The 19,462-nt window shown below is 44.2% G+C and overlaps 1 protein-coding gene across 1 annotated transcript in view; it reads left to right on the top strand.

Moving 5' to 3' along the window:
• Positions 1-19,462, top strand: part of CDH22 (cadherin 22) — a 262,988-nt gene that overhangs the window by 219,917 nt on the left and 23,609 nt on the right. The window contains exons 8-9 of the mRNA XM_029612679.1: positions 11,838-11,959; positions 12,645-12,762. Coding sequence (XP_029468539.1) covers positions 11,838-11,959; positions 12,645-12,762 — 240 coding nt within the window. The remainder of the gene's footprint in view (positions 1-11,837; positions 11,960-12,644; positions 12,763-19,462) is intronic.

A 19,462-nucleotide genomic window follows, 5' to 3' on the forward strand; every position in this document is an offset into this window, starting at 1 on the left:
GCCAAACGTAGCCAGCACAGCGATACACTCGTTTTACATCCCTGCTCGTTCTTCTCGAGACACTTCTCACCAGCAGAGAGGAATTATGGCATCAGCAATAAAGAACTGCTTGCCATCAAGCTTGCGTTTGAAGAGTGGCGCCCCTGGTTAGAAGGTGCCCAACATCAGATAACCATGTTCACTGACCACAAGAACCTGGAATATCTTTGCCATGCTCAGAGGCTTAATCATCACAAAGCTAGATGGTCACTGTTTTTTAACAGGTTCAATTTCCTGCTCAAATATCGTCCTGCTGAGAAGAATGTTTGGGCAGATGCTCTCTCCAGGTCCTTTACTCCTGATAATGTCCCGGACGAACCACATTACATCATTGATCCTGAGAAGATAATGCTGGCCACTACCCATTCGGTTCCCACAGGTAAAACGGTGGTTCCTCTGTCTCTAAGGAAGAAGCTGTTGAATTGGGCTTACGACTCTAAGTTAGCAGGCCCCCAGGACAAGCCCGTACCCTTGCTACCCTACAGTGATACTATTGGTGGCCGTCTATGAGAAAAGACGTGCAAGCATACGTGGAATCCTGCACCTCCTGCGCCAGGCAAAAGCCTCCTGCCGGTCGTCCCTGGGGTCTGCTCCAACCATTGCCCATTCCTGATGAACCTTGGACGCATATTGCAACCGACTTCGTGGTCATCTACCACCTTCTAGAGGGAACAATACAATATGGGTTACCACAGACCAGTTCTCGAAAATTGCGCACTTTGTGGCTCTACCTGGACTGCTATCTGCCCTGGAACTAGCCAAACTATTTATGTGGCATTTTTTTTGCTTACATGGGATGCCGAAACTCATTGTATCAGACAGAGGAGTCCAGTTCACTGCTAAGTTCTGGAGGGCACTGAGTCGAAAGTTCGATATTTCTCTGGATTTGACTTCTGCATATCACCCCCAATCTAATGGACAAACGGAGAAAATGAACAGAACCCTTAAGCAATTCATCCGCGCCATGTCAATTCTAGGCAGAATGATTGGGCAGAGTTACTACCCTGGACTGAGTTCGCCTTAAATTCGCATCCGGCGTCTGCCACAGTATCAACGCCATTTCAGATTGTATATGGCCGTCAGCCACTTCTACCACTTCCCATACCATTGACTGGTACATCAGCTGCCCAAGCTACTGCATACAAGATTCACCAACTCTGGACTCAGACCAAGGAGCTTCTACATAAGGCTGGGCAATGAGCAAAAAGATTCTACGATGCTCATCATCAAGGGGCTCCCCAGTTTAAGCCAGAAGATAAGGTATGGCTCAGTACCAAATATATCCGGCTCAAGCTACTTTTGGTTTGATTCGCTTCACGATACATTGGACTCTTCACCGTCCTCCGACGTTCGGGATCTTTGACTTATAGCTTGAGCTTGCCTCCCTCAATGAAAATACACAATGTTTTCCACGTTTCACTCCTGAAACCATTTATCCTCTCAGAGTTTTCTCATAAGACTCTTGATCCACAAGCCCCTTGATGCTGAAGATGACAATTCCATAAAAGGTGGATGAAATATTGGATGTCCATAAAACAGGAAAGCACTGGGAGTACCTCATTTCCTGGGAAGGATATGGACCAGAAGGAAACAGCTGGGAACCTGCTGCCAACATACTGGACAAAGAGATGTTACATCACTTCCACCTTGCTCATCCTAGGAAGCCGAAATCCCCTGGGAGGGACCCTAAGAAGAAGGGGTACTGTTGCGCCCATCGGTCGCAGGCGGCTGCGACCTTTGCTGCTCACCTCCTTTCTCTTTGCAGCTCCGAGTCTGGGGAGAATGGCAGCCTTTGCTTCCACACACCGACCCTCATGCTGTGCCCGGGGCGGCATGGGCACTCCCGGCAGCCATCTTACATATGGGTTACCTAAGGTACGCGCGCCTTCTTAAACATGTCATGGCAGGAACCACGGGGGGTGTCCCCACCACATGAAGTCATCCGCTTACCATACTTAAGCTCAGCTGACTTCTCGCAATACGAGTTAACAAGGATTCCTGTCCTGCTATTTCCGCCATTCTGGACTTTGCCTCGCTGTCCTTTCTGAGTGACCTAGGTACCTGCTCCTCGGGGGCCTTGCCGCACTCAGGGCTATCCGCTCCTCGAAGAGCCATTACTACCTGCCTCACTTCGTTACCAGTGAGTCCTACATCTCGGGTTACCCTGCTTGCGGGCCACTACCAGATCCCTCCTGTCTTGTGCAACTACTTCACTGGCTTCCGGTCTATCCCGCACTGTGGACCACTACTGGAGTTGCCTGCACAAGCTAAGACTAGAGAAGGTATTCACCAGACTACTCCGCGCTGCGGATTACTATCGAACTGATCAGCTTGCAGGTCATACTCTATGGACAGATTCTATTGATCCGCTCCTCGGATCACCATTGGCTGTATAATAACGTTGTTTCTTCTGTTGTCTATCACTGCTGAGACCTCGCCTGTTGTGGTGAGTGCCCACAGGGCTCCTCCCTGTGGGCGGAGTCTTCACTCACCACGGCCCACTATTAGTTCAAAGACACACAGAACATAACGCCCTCCCTCCTCCCTGTCATTGTTGGCTTCGGCAACTTTCGAGGAGGAGCTGGAGCAGTGTGTCCAGCTGGCGGTGGAGTGGGCAATGCAGGTTATCGGTCCTGTGGCACTGACGGTGATCCATACCTGCTGTCTTCTATAGCTTTATAACAAGTAAAGCAGCATCAACCTCAGCTCCGATGTAGTATGTCATAAGTCTAGACCAAAAGTTCTGTAGAAGCCTCAATTATCCATGAAAGTTTCTTTACTTTCATCCTTGTACATTTGTCTTCAACAATTTACATCAGCACTTACAGCAGGGCTACGATGGAGTGAAGACAGCAACTTCAAGTAGGTGAAGCAGCTTCCACCCTTTCCAGAGTGAGCATACTTTCCGGAGTGAGCAAACTCAAGATCTTCAGCAGTTTCACAGCTTCTTTGTCATCAGCTGGACGTCAACGACCAGCAGGGCTGTCACTGTGTTTGAATTTGGGCTGTGTTCATATTTTCTTTTTAAACTGCCTCTATTTTAGGTGCCCAACAGAGGGTGCAGGCTTACCGACGCCCATGGGGGTAATGTGGCTTGTAGTGATAATCATGTCACAGAATGAACTTCAGTTTTCAGTTTGGTATCCTCAATGTTTTGTTCTCTGTCTGTGGTAAACAGTGTCCATGTTGTTTTCTCAAAATTCCAGCAAGGACTACTGCTGCTGCTGCTGCTGCTGCTGCTACTACCACCGTATTGGTCCAAATATAATATGGAGGGCTTTTGGGGAGAAAAAAATGTTTCCAAAACTTACCTGGTCAATATTTGCAGCGTGGAACCAGAAGAGGCAGTGGCATCTGCTCAGACCAGGTGGAGGAGGAGCCGGTGGCATCCTAGCAGGTCTGGTGGACAAGGAAGAAGGCACATCTTGCTGGGCTCCGCAGGTGAAGAAACGGCTGCGTCACACCTGGGCCTGGCAGGAGAGGGAGCAGCAGCCTTCATCCTAGCCTCTGCAAGACCAGAAGTACTGGGGGAGGGGAGGTTATCACTCTGGCCTCAGTATAAGCAGACTGGCTTGCTTTTAGGCCAAACCTATGCCACTACTGCGGCTATTACTACTTCTACTACGTCCATTCCTATTGACTAGTCTTCCAGTACTTTCACAGTTCTACTGCTCCCGATGTTCGGTCTCTGTTTATTAACAGCATTAACGTGCTCCTGAAAATGAAAGCTCCTTTAAAGTCTCTCTAAGGATGCCTAGCTCCCTTTCCCCAGAAAATTTACAATTCTTAATTGCTAAAGCCACTGCTCTGAGTGAGGAAGTGAGATAAAGTTTGCTGGTGACTCAGGCAAGAGATTGAGGGGGTTCATAGCTAATTAAAACCTCATCCTCCCTAGGTAGTGCTGCCCCTTATTCAGAAAACCTGCTTTGGTTTTATCAACAAAGAGGCAGGCAGCTTCCACAGAACGAAAGAAAAAGGATGAGGAAAGCCTCCTGCAAAGAAAGGCAGAGAAAGGAAAGTTGGTTAAAGGGTTTGAATGGAGTCAGAGTGGGAGGGGGGCTGGAGAGAGGAGACGAGGCAGAACAGAAAGCAGCAGAGCCCAGCAATCTAGCCTGGCTTATGAATTACGTATGCATAGACTATGGGGGCAATTTGCCAACTTCCGCCTCGTCCATGGGGGTACAATCTCGCACCAAGCCTTGAAAGGTACAAAATACCCATGGACTTCAGCACCTGCTTTTTTTTTTGGGCAGGTAAAATTTCTACAGAAAAGAAATTGCCTAGATTCAGAAATCCAAACTACGTGCTTTATTTTCCAACCTTGCCCAAAACCTGGCTCCTGGCACTGCCTTGCCTAACTGTGGCTAACAGCATGCCTAGCCGCGCCCCTATTCACCACCCTCGCAGGCTCTCTGTGGAAGGGAATGAGATGACGCGCTGCACAACAGATGTGCCCGCGGCCATCTTGATGGGCGCTGGAGAGAGTAGATGTAGAGGCAGAAGAAAGAGATGAAGAAGCCTGAGGATGGTGATGAAGAGAGGAAATCTGTAGAGCCTTGTGGAGTACGCCAATGCTTCGTCGAAGAGCTGCCTGGCAGATGTGTGTGGTGTGGGTAATTGGTCTTATGGATGAGGATTTCAGATAGTGAGAGTGTCCGCATTTCTTGCCCGATGTGAATTCTTTTCCCTCTCTCGCAGCTGCTGTTCTGCTAGCTCGCGCCCCCGTGGCACGATAGGTATGGATAGATAGGGCGCCCTTTTCACGTTGCCGTCTACTTTTCCGATACTGCCTTGACCTGGTTTAACCCTAGCTGAGCTCTCAGGCCACCCTAGCCTTTGGAAAGTGGAGTGCAACGTCTGAGTAAGTGAAAGGCGAGCATGGGCCCTTTGAGGGTCTCAGCTAAGGGGAAGATAGGCTGCACACACCGGAAACGTTTGTTTTATTTTATTGGGTTTCAAGTCTGCAGATCATGCTTTGAACCTGGTCAGGCATTTATGGGCGTGGGTTTTCGACTGTAAACAAGGGCTTTTCTATATGTCTTGCTGTGGTATCTTTCCTCATTATTTTATTGATTTATTTATGTAGACATTTATAATCCGCCTATAATGAGTGCATGCTAAGTGGAGCACAGGTTAGCACATAATGCACTGCAATAATACAGTTCTGTCATAACATTAAAACCAAGTAACAGGATAAAAGTAAATCAAACATCATAAAATCCGACACCACAATTGCCAAATGCTTCTAGAAACAAGAACGCCTTCAATTATAGGCCCCAGGCTCTTACGGCAGCTCAGGGGTAGATTCTGCAGCAAGAGCCAAAAAATTGTGCACCAAAGTGTTTTAAATTCTGTGGCACTGAGCATATTAAATAATGAAAATGTGTTTTGTGTAATAAAAATTAGGTTGCTTTGCGGTCATGCTTGTGTATCTGTGTAATTCATTTTGTTATTTTGTGGGTTTTACAGGTGGGGGATCTCGGGGATGAGGAGATCTCAAGGAGGAAGGATCGAGAACAGGAGATCGGGGAGGGAGGAGATTGAGGATGGGGGACAAGGGGAGGAAGAAGGGAAAGGGAGAATCAGGGTTGGGAAGAGGATAAGGAAGGGGGAATAGAATGAAGGTTCTAGGATCTGGGGGTGGATGAAAAGGGGCGGTTCTGGGATAGTGGTCCTAGTCCTTGTCCCCCTTGCATTTCCGTTCTCGGTCCTCTTTCTCTTCCCATCCCAGGTGCCAGTATATGCACGCGTACGCATCCTCACCCAGCTTTTTTTTCATTTATACGCAGCGCCCTATAGCTGATTCCCCAGACCTTCATGCCTGTACTATTCCCCTTACCAGTCCTCCGAGCCCCATCTTGTGCTGATGGCCAGCAGCACCTCTGGCCATATCCCTCCTCTTCTGCTGCCAGGCCAGTCTGATGCTGTGAACCATGCAACCAGCTGGACAGCAGAGGGAGGAGAGTGCAGCTGGAGGCACCCTTGTTCTTCTCTTCCTAATGCAGGTCCGATCAGCACAGAGGGGAGGAGATTGGCTAGTGAAGAAGGGGAAGGAGTTTTGAATTTGCAAGCCAGCCAACCGGCACATGGCTCCTGACCCTGCTCAGCCACTGATCCTTGCCGATTCCACAGTCAGCACACAATTCCACATCAAGGGCCAGATCATGCGGCCGTGAAATTACAGGAAAGCAGGGCCCTGACTATAATTCTGTAATATGAGGTGATGTGACTGAAGTGTAGGCATTGTTCCCTTCTTGTACTTAGTTTGTATTGACACACTTCATCAAGCAAATGGTCATAAAACAAAATGGCACTGGCCTCACTGGCCAGCCAGCATTAATTTCAAACCGGGAGTTAGCGGGACAGGAGCAACTGGTGATAGATCATAGATCCCTGCAGAAGGGGTAAGTGTGGCCCAGGACTGTGGGGGGGGGGGCATCGTTTCTTTTTGAGTCTTTCTTTGGGGATGAACCTTTTTATTTACAGGACAATATTCAGTAAGCCCTTATTAAAGTTACCCGGCTACTTTAAACCTAACCAGCCAAATTTTAAACATGTCCGGTTAGATGTAAAGTTATCCAGCTTTGTATGACCGAATAACATACCACTTAATTGGATATCTTTAAAAGATATATTACTAGAGCAATGCTGGAAGGGCCCAGGTTTAATGTGTCCCACGATCCCGGGTTTCAAAAAAAGGCAACCATTCAGGTACTGGTTGGGTGGGAGGACTTCGGGACAGTATTTTTTTTATATTTACGAGGGATGGTAAATAAAATGAAATTTAGGGGGGCTTGAAGGGGTCCTGGTCAGCCAGGGGGAGGGGGTTAATATTTGTGATGGTGGGTTGGGAATTGGGCCAGGAGGTCTGCAGTGAAGCTTTTATTTTTCTCTTAGTAGATCATCACTTAACCAGATACTTTTAGAAGATATCCGATTAAGTGGCAGGTTATCCAGCCCAGAAGGATACTAGCCATATATATCTGAAATTCAGCTAAGTTAGCCAGATTGCTTTGGCATGCCTCTGAATACCTTTATTTTATCCTGTTAAATTGTAGACAGACAATGACAGTGGTTGAATATTGCAAAACTTGCTATTAGGTGGATAACTTATGAGATTCATTTAAATGCCTTTGAATATTGACACACACCCCCCCCCTTGAAGATGAATTTTCTTAAAAATCAGCACCTATGCATGGAAAAAGCATATACTCATGTTTACGCTATTTTATAAATTTCAAAATTCACATAACGGAATGCGAGTAAATTTGCATGTGTAAAAAAGGGGCTGGCCAGGAGTGTTCTGGAGCAAGTATGTTGCTATTTTATAAGCAATTACCGCATATAAATTTGGCAGCTTGCTCGCATATACTTAACACAGCTCTGTATCTGGAGTAAGTGATCGTAAACGTCTTAAAAGTGGAATACCTACTGGTTGGGGGAGTCAGGGTGAAATGGGTTGAAGAGTCAGGAGTATCTCAATGACCTGATGGACTGGCCTAACTGGTAGACTAATTGGTAAAATTGGTAATTTCACTGCCATGTGCATGTTAGAAAATCTCCCAATTTGCACAAATATAATTTGAAATAATGACAGGAAGGGGGACAGTAAATAAATCCATGGCTCTAGTCCTAAACTTTCAAAAGGGAAACTGTCAAAATGAGGAAAGTATTTATTTATTTATTTAGATTCTTTTACTATACTGATGCTGAAGACAAAGTCTTATCGTACCGGTTTACAGTGTAACCAGGGGAAACCAATAACCAGAAGAGAGAAAGTTACAATGAACTGAGAGTAGTTAAAAAAAAAACAAAAACAAACAAGAAACTGAAAGGTGCAGCTACAAAGGTAAAGAGTGCAACAGGAGAGGACACTGTTTAAAAATACCATGTTAGAAGCGCAATCCAGATGTATTCCACACATTAAGAAAAGTGGAAGGAAGGCCAAACAATTGCCGGCATGGTTAAAAAGTGAGGTGAAAGAGGCTATTTTTGTCAGAAGATCTTCATTCAAAAATTGGAAGAAGGATACATCAGAGGAAAATAGGATAAAGCATAAACATTGGCAGGATAAGTGTAAGATATTGATAAGACAGGCTAAGAGAGAATTTGAAAAGAAGTTGGCTGTAGAGGCAAAAACTCATAATAAGAACTTTTTAAAATATATCCGAAGCAGAAAGCCTGCGAGGTAGTCAGTTAAACCGTTCAATGATTGAAGGATTAAAGGAGTATTTAGGGAAGATAAGGCCATTGTGGAAAGACTAAACAAATTCTTTGCTTAAGTGTTTACTGAAGAGGATGTTGAGGAGATACCTTATCCGAAGAAGGTTTTCATGGGTAATGATTCAGATGAAGTGAACCAAATCACGGTGAACCTGGAAGATGTAGTAAGCCAGATTGACAAACTAAAGAGTAGTAAAGCACCTGGACCGGATGGTATACACCTCAGGGTTCTGAAAGAACTCAAAAATGAAATTTCAGACCTATTAGTAAAAAGGTGTAACCTATCATTAAAATTATCCGATGTACCTGAAGACTGGAGGATGACCAATGTAACCCTGATATTTAAAAATGGCTCCAGGTGTGATCCGGGAAACTATAGACCGATGAGCCTGACTTCAGTGCCAGGAAAAATCATGGAAACTATTATAAAGAATAAAATCACAGAACATTTAGATAAACATGATAAATAAATAAATAAATAAATGATTTGTTGGGACACAGCCAGCATGGATTTACCCAAGGAAAGTCTTGCCTCACAAATCTCCTAGATTTTTATGAATGGGTAAATAAACATGTGGATAAAGGTGAACCGGTAGATGTGGCGTATTTGGATTTTTTTGAAGGCCTTAAATAAAGTCCCCCATGAGAGGCTTCTAAGAAAACTAAAAAGACATGGGATAGGATGCGATATCCTTTTGTGAATTGCAAACTGGTTAAAAGACAGGAAACAGAGAGTAGGATTAAATGATCTGTTTTCACAGTGGAGAAAGGTAAACAGTGGAGTGCTTCAGGGGTCTGTACTAGGACCAGTGCTTCTTAATATATTTATAAATGATCTGGAAAGGGGCACGACAAGTGAGGTGCTTAAATTTGCGAATGACACAAAATTATGCTGAGTACTTAAATCTCAAGCGGATTGTGATAAATTGCAGGAGGACTTTGTGAGACTGCAAATTGGGCATCCAAATGGCAGATTAAATTTAATTTAGACAAGTGCAAGGTGATGCATATAGGGAAAAATAACCCATGCTGTGGTAACACGATGCTAGGTTCCACATTAGGAGTTACCATCCAGGAAAGCGTTCTAGGCGTCATAGTGGATAATAATTGAAATCATAGGCTCAGTGTGCTGCAGCAGTCAAAAAAGCAAACAGAATTTTAGGAATTATTAGGAAGGGAATGGTGAATAAAATGGTGGATGTCATAATGCCTCTGTATCGCTCCATGGTGAGACCTCACCTTGAATACTGTGTGCAGTTCTGGTCACCACATCTCAAAAAAGATATAGTTGCACTCGAGAAGGTACAGAGAAGGGCGACCAAAATGATAAAGGGAATGGTGAATAAAATGGTGGATGTCATAATGCCTCTGTATCACTCCATGGTGAGACCTCACCTTGAATACTGTGTGCAGTTCTGGTGGCGCATCTCAAAAAAGATATATTTGTTCTAGAGAAAGTACAGAGAAGGGCGACCAAAATGATAAAGGGGATGGAATGGCTCCCCTATGAGGAATGGCTAAAGAGGTTAGGGCTTTTCAGCTTGGAGAAGAGACGGCTGAGGGGGGTTATGATAGAGGTATTCAAAATCATCAAAAGACTTGAATGGGTAAATGTGAATCACTTATTTACTCTTTCGGGATAATACAAGGACTAGGGGGCACTCCATGAAGTTAGCGAGTAGCTCATTTAAAACATTGGAGAAATTTCTTTTTCAATCAACGCATAATTAAACTCTGGAATTCATTGCCAGAGGATGTGGTTTCGGCAGTTAGTGTAACTGGGTTTAAAAAAGGTTTGGATAAGTTCCTAGAGCAGAAGTCCATAAACTGTTATTAATTTGGGTACTTTCCAGGTACTTGTGACTTGGTTGGCCAATGTTGTTCACAGGATTCTGGGCTTGATGGACCCTTGGTCTGACCCAGTATGGCATATCTTATGTTCTTATGTTTAAGCTGACTTATGGGAGGTAAAGACCTGTAAATTGTGCAGGTAAAATCTCCATGTGTATATTTTTAAAGTTAGATGTAAAAATATGTGAGTTTAGCAGTTGCGTTACTTATCTGGATAAATTCTGAATTATTTGGCTAAAACTTGAAAGCTGTACTTATTCGGACGCGATCAGACTTATCTGGCTAAGCAGAAGCAAGTTTTAAAACACTATTTATCTAGTTAAGTCAGATAGCTGGATAAGTCTAAATAGTGCTGTTTATCTCTCTATCTGACTTATCCAGATAAGTGCCGTTTTAAGACTTATTTAGTTAAGTAACGGCTTCTTAGCTAGATAAATTGGAATTTATCCAGATACTATGTAGCCAACTAAGCCGGAACTTATTTGGATAAGTGCAATATGTATTGACGTGGTTTTTTGCATGAGCACGCATGTTACAGGGTACATTGGCAGGTATTTTATAACCGTATATCGCATGTGCGTAGGTTATAAAATACAGAAATTGATTTTCCTGGGTCAGTACATATGCGTATATGGGTATGCATGAAACTGCTTGAAAGTTATCCTTCCTATGTTTATTTCAGTTCGGCAAGTGAAACAAAACAAACATTAATGGGTATATTTTTAATCAGCCATGCACTTAAAAAATGGGGGTTGCGCACGTGGCCGGGCCTTGCGTGCGCCGCAAGCATTTTCAAGGGGACCCAGCCACGCGGGTTACTCCCGTTACGCGCAGAAGTGCCAGGCTGAAGGAAAGGGGCTGTCCGGGGGCGTGGCTGGAGGCTGCTGTGCAGAGGAAAGGACTGCCGGTGCACGCAAGTTGCTTCTGCTCCAACGGAGCGGACAGGGAGGGAACTGGGGAAGGCCGGGACGTGTCGCCATGTGAAAATTGCGGAAGTCTCCCCCCCCCCCCCCCCCGTGCATGCTGTATGTGCGCGCAGCCTCTTGCCGGCGCGCGCGTGTTATAAAATCGGCGCATTCATGTGTACGCGCCGGGAAGCACGCACATGGATGCGCGCACGCACCTTTAAAAATCTACCCCTTAATGAACCGAAATTTGAATTTTTAAAAAAAAAGCCTGTAATGAAAAAAGCAAAGACATTTTTCTCCCTGCACATCCTAAATGGATTCCTCTCTGTACTTATTTTGTGCATGTGCCGTGCATGTGATGCACAGGTTTCTGACCAACTCTCTGCCATATGGAAGGACAGTCCCTCCTTTTGGTTAAAACCTGATTTTTATTTTTTTTCTCTATCCTGTAAAAGAAAAAATCCAGTCAGTCCATTTCACTGTAGTTTTTTTAAGGCTTCCTATTCTCTGATTGCCCATGTTCAACAATGTCCCTGGATGTAGCTTTGAAAGGTGACCACCCTAGATGCTGGCTGCACAGTTTTTTTACACCACTACCAGATTGCAAATATTCTAGGATACTAGATGCATGCTTTGTTCTTCTCATTAAGAATAGGCAGCAAATCCTTAGTTTGCTGCTTTTTTTTTTTTTGTGAGGAGTACAGCAAGTATGCAAACAATGAGAATAGGGAAGGGTGATGGCCAGTCTACAGAGCAAAAGTATTTGAGGAGCATTAGATGAAGGTTGTAAGTAGCTTTGCCTCCTCTTTATTCCAGATAATGAGCTGAAAGTATCCAGAGCATCTCTCAGTATCCGAATCCTCGATGTAAATGATAATCCACCAGAGTTGGCTACCCCCTATGAGGCCGCTGTGTGTGAGGACGCCATGCCTGGGCAGGTAATGCTCTAAAACAATGGTGAACTGGGGCAAGAAGAGAATTCTTCAGCCCATCCCTTACAGAACAGGAAACGCTAAAGCGAACGTGGGCAGACAAGATGGGCCTTGCGGACCTCATCTGTCCTCATAGCCTATGTTTCTGTGGACTCCCTACTGATATGTATGCATGCAGCACTCTGAAAGGATTTTGTACCCGAAGACTGCAGCATGCTTAGAGTTACCAAGGTATCCCCTGCCCTGACATAGTGGGACAGACCCAGATCTGAAAGTCTGGCGGGCCAAGTGAAGCACCCCATAACCTCCTGATCCAAATTGCTTTTATGCTGTCATGAACACCTTTAGATGTACATGATCAGCCTAAAGTTGTTACACCCAAACACCCTATTGCTTATGCACCCAATTATATGTCAAACACATGGTAGGTAGCAGGATCTCACTTCCTCCCTGCCCCACAGTGCTTATTAGATGTGCCTGTGGTACGGAGATTATCGATGCCAGTGCCCATTCTGTCAGCAGGAATTGCGCTTAAGGTCTTATGGTCTGTAGTCGGCTCTCTTAGTACATAAGTCAATATATTGGGGTGTGAAAGATGCTTTGCATGAAATCAGGTAATGAAGGGACAGGGCTCCCTTTGCCCTGCAGAGGAGTCTGACCTCTTGTTTTTCCCCTCTCCCTCTCCCGTCAGCTGATTCAGACAATCAGTGTGGTGGACCGGGATGAACCACAGAGCGGTCACCAGTTTTACTTCACGCTGGCCCCAGAAGCCACAAACAACCACCATTTTACTCTTTTAGACATAAAAGGTAAGCTCTCTCTTTTTTCATACCCTTCCCTTCTTCTCTGCTCCCACTTTAATTCTCTGCTTCCTGTCTAAGTTCTTATTCTCAGGGTTTGAAGACTGGTCTGTTCGTATTCATCTTTCGTAGAAATTATTAAAGTCCTGGGTAGGAAATTTAATAAATCAATAACCAACAAACCTTCCCTCAAAATGCACAAAATATTGAACTAGGAATATCCAGGTCTTACAACAAACATTTATATACTTAAATATTTAAGTGGAGAAGACATAACCATCATATCAACAGGCCAAATGCTGCAATGTTTTCTGCAACTTTCATATGCCTGAATATTAGTTTAATCATCGGTTTATGCCTTCTACCACCCTTAAATTTTAAGTTCAGTGATTTTGTGAAACTTCTAGTGAAATAACAAAAATAGTTCATAAAAGCACTTATGTTGAAAATCGCAGAAGTGAGTGCTTAATTAAATCTCCATAGTCCTGGTGACTCTGTAGCTAACTGCTCTTAATGTTTTGTTAGTAAAACGCTAATTCAACAGCTAACCTGCAGGTCAATACAGTAAAGTGCGGCCGCGGTTACCCTGCTTCTAACCCGCTTTCTACTCACAATTTGGCCGCGTTAATCCATACCGCCTCTTTAAATCAACGGGTAACCCCTTCCGCCCGCAGCATGTATATGAGATGTAAACGATCGGATTAGCTATTCCCTCCCATACAGTAATGTGTGCCCCGATTATCGCTTTTTAAACCTGCAGTTTTGCCGCGGGTTTAACCTGCTAACTTATCGCCTACCCTTACCCCTGCGTTAGAGGCAGGGGTAAGGGTAGGCGGCAAACTTTCCCCCAGCCCTCGCTCACCTGCCCTGGCCGCGTCCATGGGTGCCGGTCTCCGGGGCAGCCCCAGTCCTCTCTCCCCTCCTCCCGAAGCAACGAAAAGCAAAAAAAGGGGAAAAGCGACTCGACATGTAAAGTGTAACTTACTTTTCTTGCAGCCCTCCTCCGGAGACGGACCGCGGCTCCCCTGCCTCCCGGGGGCAGCTGGCAGCGAAAGCGGCCCCCGCCGGCAAAGATGGATGCCTGCACGGGCCCTCTGCCACGATCGCTCCCGGGCGAATTCTTTACTAAAGCGCGGCCTCTCCTCCGAAACTTCTTCGCTTAAGCCAGCAAAGCGCACGAACGTACGCCGTGACGCACGCCCGTTCGTGCGCTTTGCTGGCTTGAGCGCCCAAATTGACGTCACGGCGGAAGAGCGAAGAAGCTTCGGAGGAGAGGCCGCGCTTTAGTAAAGAATTCGCCCGGGAGCGATCATGGCAGAGGGCCCGTGCAGGCATCCATCTTCGCCAGCAGGGGCCGCTTTCACCGCCGGCTGCCCCCGGGAGGCAGGGGGCAGCCACCGGGAGGCAGGGGAGCCGCGGTTCGTCTCCAGAGGAGGGCTGCAAGAAAAGTAAGTTACACTTTACATGTCAAGTCGCGAGGGCATTTCAAATGACATTTGAAATGACATTTGAAATGACAGGTACCAGCGCACCCAGGATACTGTATAGGCGCTGTACATAAGCGCCTATACAGTAAAATGGATTGCGCTTCATGGACGCGCGTTGGACGGTGTTGGACGCGGCTTGAATTTGCATGCGATTTTAATACAGTATCGAGCGGTAGGTGAGCCGGACTGTGCGTGCGGCAACCGCGGGTGCGCCCGGCACTAACACAGCTCTTCCTACCGCTCCTTACTGTATCGGCCTGCTGGAAGGGATGTGGTAGCGTTATGTACCAGAGTCCAAATTTAAAGTGTCATCCTAGATGGAAAATCCACTATTGTTTCCTTGCTGTTGTTTTCAGAAGCAGTATCACAAAATTCTGCAGTGGCGTTTGCTGACAGCTTTAGTATGATAAATTTTAAAAGGAAATTTTGCTGATAAACTTTTTAAGCCTTTTTATCAGAGCAGAGTTCCTGTGTATGAGAAACAAGTGCTTACCTTTAAAAAAAAATACAAAACAATAAAACCCTTTTCTCATATGACAGGTTGAATCTCTATGTTCAATTATTCCTGAGCATCCCACCCCAGAGTGTTCCATCAGTCAACCCCAGTTCCTGCTCTGTATGACAGGACCACAAAAAAATGTGGAAAAAATGATCATAAAACTTGCAGGAAAATTGCTGACATTTATTTGGGTTTATGTTTCCAGAATTACTCTGGAATGTATTGGCTTTACGGCTGGAATCATTCTGTATTGAACCCTTACACATTGCCTGATGCGTGATCCGTACACGTAATCTGAAACCTCCAAAGTAGTAACGGCAGCATAGACAAGAATATTTCAGAAAAATTAGGGGAATATGCAGTGCACCTCAGAAAAATCCAAAATAATAAAATTTAAAGAAAAAAAAAAGAAAAATCCAAAAAAACAAATTAATTAAGTTTCTTGCATGCACATGTGGACAGATGGCCTTGGAGGTGGATTTGCCCTGGTCTGGACTTTGAAAGGTCTGTAGAAATTCAGTCTGACTTTGCAGTTCATTGATCAAGGAGATCTAGTCCAACAAAGAATTAAATTTAAAGTTCTCGTATTCGTTTTTTAAGGCTATTTCTGGTGTAGGCCCTTCTTATTTGTCTGGGCTATTAACATGGTATTCTATTAGAAATTTAAGATCGTAACATGACAGTTGGTCAGAACCCGATCTTGGGCTTTCTCTATTATAGGTCCAACCTTATGGAATTCCTTACCTAAAGAATTCTGTGCCATCACTGACATTAAGGTTTTCTGGAAGCAGCTTAAAGCGTTTCTTTTTTTAGAAGTGTTTGAAGAGGTTTAATGCTAAAATTGCAGGTGAGATGAAAAGGACTGATGTAATTTGTAGATATATATCTATTTTAATGTAGTCTTATGCTTATGTCTACTGTTTTATTTATTTTAATGTGGTTTTATTTTGTTGTTTGTGATTTGATTGATGATTTATGTATTTTTGTAAACCGCATAGTATAGTGTACTTGGTTTATGAGGTATATAAAAAATTATAATTAAATAAATAAATACTTTTGTAAAGATTTGAAAGTTTATATAACAAAACGTCTATAGGGGCCAAGTTGCTGAAAGGTCAATTTACCGAGGCATCAGTTTTCAAATTAGTGTAGGACTGGTTAGACCTTCACCATAGTGTAATGTTAGGAAGCTTTCAGCAATGGGAGTGTCCAGATACATGTTGTGGTTAGTGAGTGATAAGCACCAGTCCATCCCTAAAAAAAAAAAAGGGTGGCCCTTTGTAAAATCTTCAAGGTGTCTCCATGAAACACTGGAGGGGGTTGACGCTTTGGAGGAATAGAGAGAGGCAGTAAGTGTGCTGGCCTGATCTTTGGAGAAATGTCTTCAGCTTCTTAGCTTTTCCAGTGGGAAGATCGCTTGTCTTTTTGCAAAGTGGGCCCTTTTTTCATATTTTCTTACATGTCTGTGGAAGTGAAAGAATTTCCCCATGCTTTTTTTTTCCACCGAGGGAGAAAAGCTCAACCTTCTGCAAAAGATTATTTGTCAAAGGAGCTCTACTGAAGTGCTAGAAATCCACAGCTGGAAGCTATAGGAGAAGTTGGGGAGGACTCTTTGGGTTCCCAGCTTTGAGGGTATCTATCGCAAAGACAAGAGAAGGGAGCCTTTATTCAAAGACCTCAGCATTACAGATACCCACAGAATTTGTAATTGTGAAAACAAGGTCAAACTTTAATCTGGGAGGATCTTGGAGACAAGGGAGGCCTAAAAGGGATCCCTGGGATCTTTCCCATTGCCCTGTAACCATATTGTATGTGTAGACTGTGAACTATATTTGGGAACATAAGAACATGCCATACTGGGTCAGACCAAGGGTCCATCAAGCCCAGCATCCTGTGTCCAACAGTGGCCAATCCAAGTCACAAGTACCTGGCAAGTACCCAAACATTAAATAGATACCAAGCTACTAATGTTGGTAACAAGCAGTGTTTTTTTCTTATTGATTAATAGCAGTTTATGGACTTTTCTTCTAGGAACTTATCCAAACCTTTTTTAAACCCAGTTACACTAACTGCTGTAACCACTTATTCTGGCAATGAATTCCAGAGTTTAACTATGCTGAGTGAAAAATAATTTTCTTCGATTTGTTTTAAATGAGCTACTTGCTAACTTCATGGAATGCCCCCTAGTCATTCTATTATCTGAGAGAGTAAATAACTTATTCACATTTACCATTTCAAGTCTTTTCATGATTTTGTAGACCTCTATCTTATCCCCCCTCAGCACTCTTCTCCAAGCTGAATATCCCTAACCTCTTTAGCCGTTCCTCAAAGGGAATCCATTCCATGCCCTTTATCAATTTGGTTGCCCTTCTCTGTACTTTCTCCAGTGCAACTATATCTTTTTTGAGATACGGCAACCAGAATTGCACACAGTAATCAAGGTGCGGTCTCACCGTGGAGCAATACAGAGGCATTATGATATCCATCTTTTTATTCTCCATTCCCTTCCTAATAATTCCTAACATTCTGTTTGCTTTCTTGACTTCCACAGCAAACAATCGACAATTTTAATGTATTATCCACTATGAGGCCTAGATCTTTTTCCTGCATGATAACTCCTAATATGGAACCTAACATCGTGTAACTATAGGAGGGGTTATTTTTCCCTATATGCATCACCTTGTACTTGTCCACATTAAATTTCATCTGCCATATGGATGCCCAGTCTTCCAGCCTCACAAGGTCCTCCTGAAGTTTACCATAATACGCTTGAGATTTAACTACTCTGCATAATTTTGTGTCATCCACAAATGTGATCCCCTCAGTCATCATACCTCTTTCCAGATCATTTATAAATATATTAAAAAGCACCAGTCCAAGTACAGATCCCTGAGGCACTCCACTGTTTACCTTTTTTCACTGTGAAAACAGACCATTTAATCCTACTCTCTATTTCCTGTCTTTTAACCAGTTTGTAATCCACAAAACAACATTGCCTCCTATCCCATGAATTTTTAGTTTTCTTAGAAACCTTTCATGAGGGACTTTAATGAAGGCCTTCTGAAAATCCAAATACATCACATCTACCGGTTCACCTCTGTCCACATGTAGTTATTTATTAATTTATTTAGACATTTTATATACTGTCGTTCCAAATGAAGATCCCAATGTTTTACAAAATGAACATTCATGTTATAGATCAACACAAACAATAGCTCAACATAATCTGGAGAAATTTTAAATCAATGGTGATCTAATACATTTTTCACTAAAGGTCTATGGTGAAGGTCTAGTTCATTTTCACCAAAGGTCTGGGACATTAGGCTGGAAGTAGGGAAATTCTGTTTCAGTAATTTACATAGTATCATTGAGTTATCATTAGATACTTTTTTCTTCTCTTTACTAATTAATGTCTTTATCATTATTATTGCAGGCTCTGCATGATGCTAATTTAAGTTAGGTTATATGCATTTTTAAATAATCATGTCTTTAGCTGATGTTTGAATCTCTTTCCTTCTGATATCAGTCGTATTGTCTCAGATAGAGAATTCCAAATTTTTGGGCCCACTATGGAAAACACATGATCTCTTATTTGTGTCAGATGTGTTTTCCGTATTGTGGGCACTGTCAGCAGTCCTTTATTTTGCGATCTTAGAGTTCTCTGTAGTGTGTAGGTAGTGACACGCCTATCGGTCCAGGGTTTTCAGAGTGACTGATTTTAAATATTAATGTTAATACTTTGTAATATATTTGTGATTGACTGGTAGCCAATGTAGTGCTATCAGCGAGGGTGTGATGTGATCAAATTCCCTTGTTCCTGCGAACACTGACCGCCCCTTTGCCCGCCCACCACCACTGTCAAAGGTAAGAGATCCCGGCAGCAACGCTAGAGACAGAGCACTGCTGGAGCCCCGAAGACCTGGGCTCCCCACCAGAGCGGAGAGAGGCGTCATCAGAACTAAAGTGGAGGGTGTGCTCCTTTACCCCCTCCAAAGGGAGAAAGTAGAAGCTGGCACCAGCCAGCCTGCGAACACCCACCGACTGCCCCTTTGCCCGCCCACCATCACCGCTGAAGGTAGGAGATCCCGGCGGCAACACTGGAGGCACTTGCACCAGCAGGCATGCACCCTTGGGGCATGCACAAAGGAGTGCGACAAAAGAGCTTGCCCCTTTGTGTACCCCTTCATGCGCACCCAAAGAGAAACCCGACGTGGTCATTTACTTTCGCACCAACCACCCACCAATAATAATGGAGCAGACTCACTTGATTGAATCCATTCTATGACAAGGACTAAATGGAAATCTAAGGAAAATCCTAAGTAGCAAACAAAGAGAGAATGCAAAGCTGGTCCTACCTATAATAAGTAACAACTCTCCCATTAACCATTCCTACTTAAGGTTTACTCTACTATTATTGAATGTTCAGTCTCTATCAAAACAAATCCCACTGATAAACGACCTACTTGAGGATTTAAATCAGACCATCTTCTGCATTTCTGAAACCTGACTGAATGACAAAGATAATGTGCCCTTAAATCAAATGTTGTGCCGGAGGTGGACCCTTGGGCTGAGGTGGGGTTGATGCCACCTGTAGGTAGGGACCTACGGGTCCCCACCGTCGGCAAGCAGAGAGGGCTGATGGACAGAGGCCGGCTGGCCCTTCACCAATACCAGCCCTCATTCCCCGCGAATTGAGCCTTTGGGTGCTGGGGCCGGCTGGACT

This window comes from Rhinatrema bivittatum, chromosome 8 (assembly GCF_901001135.1).
Source record: "Rhinatrema bivittatum chromosome 8, aRhiBiv1.1, whole genome shotgun sequence".
In the NCBI taxonomy this organism is placed as follows: domain Eukaryota; kingdom Metazoa; phylum Chordata; class Amphibia; order Gymnophiona; family Rhinatrematidae; genus Rhinatrema; species Rhinatrema bivittatum.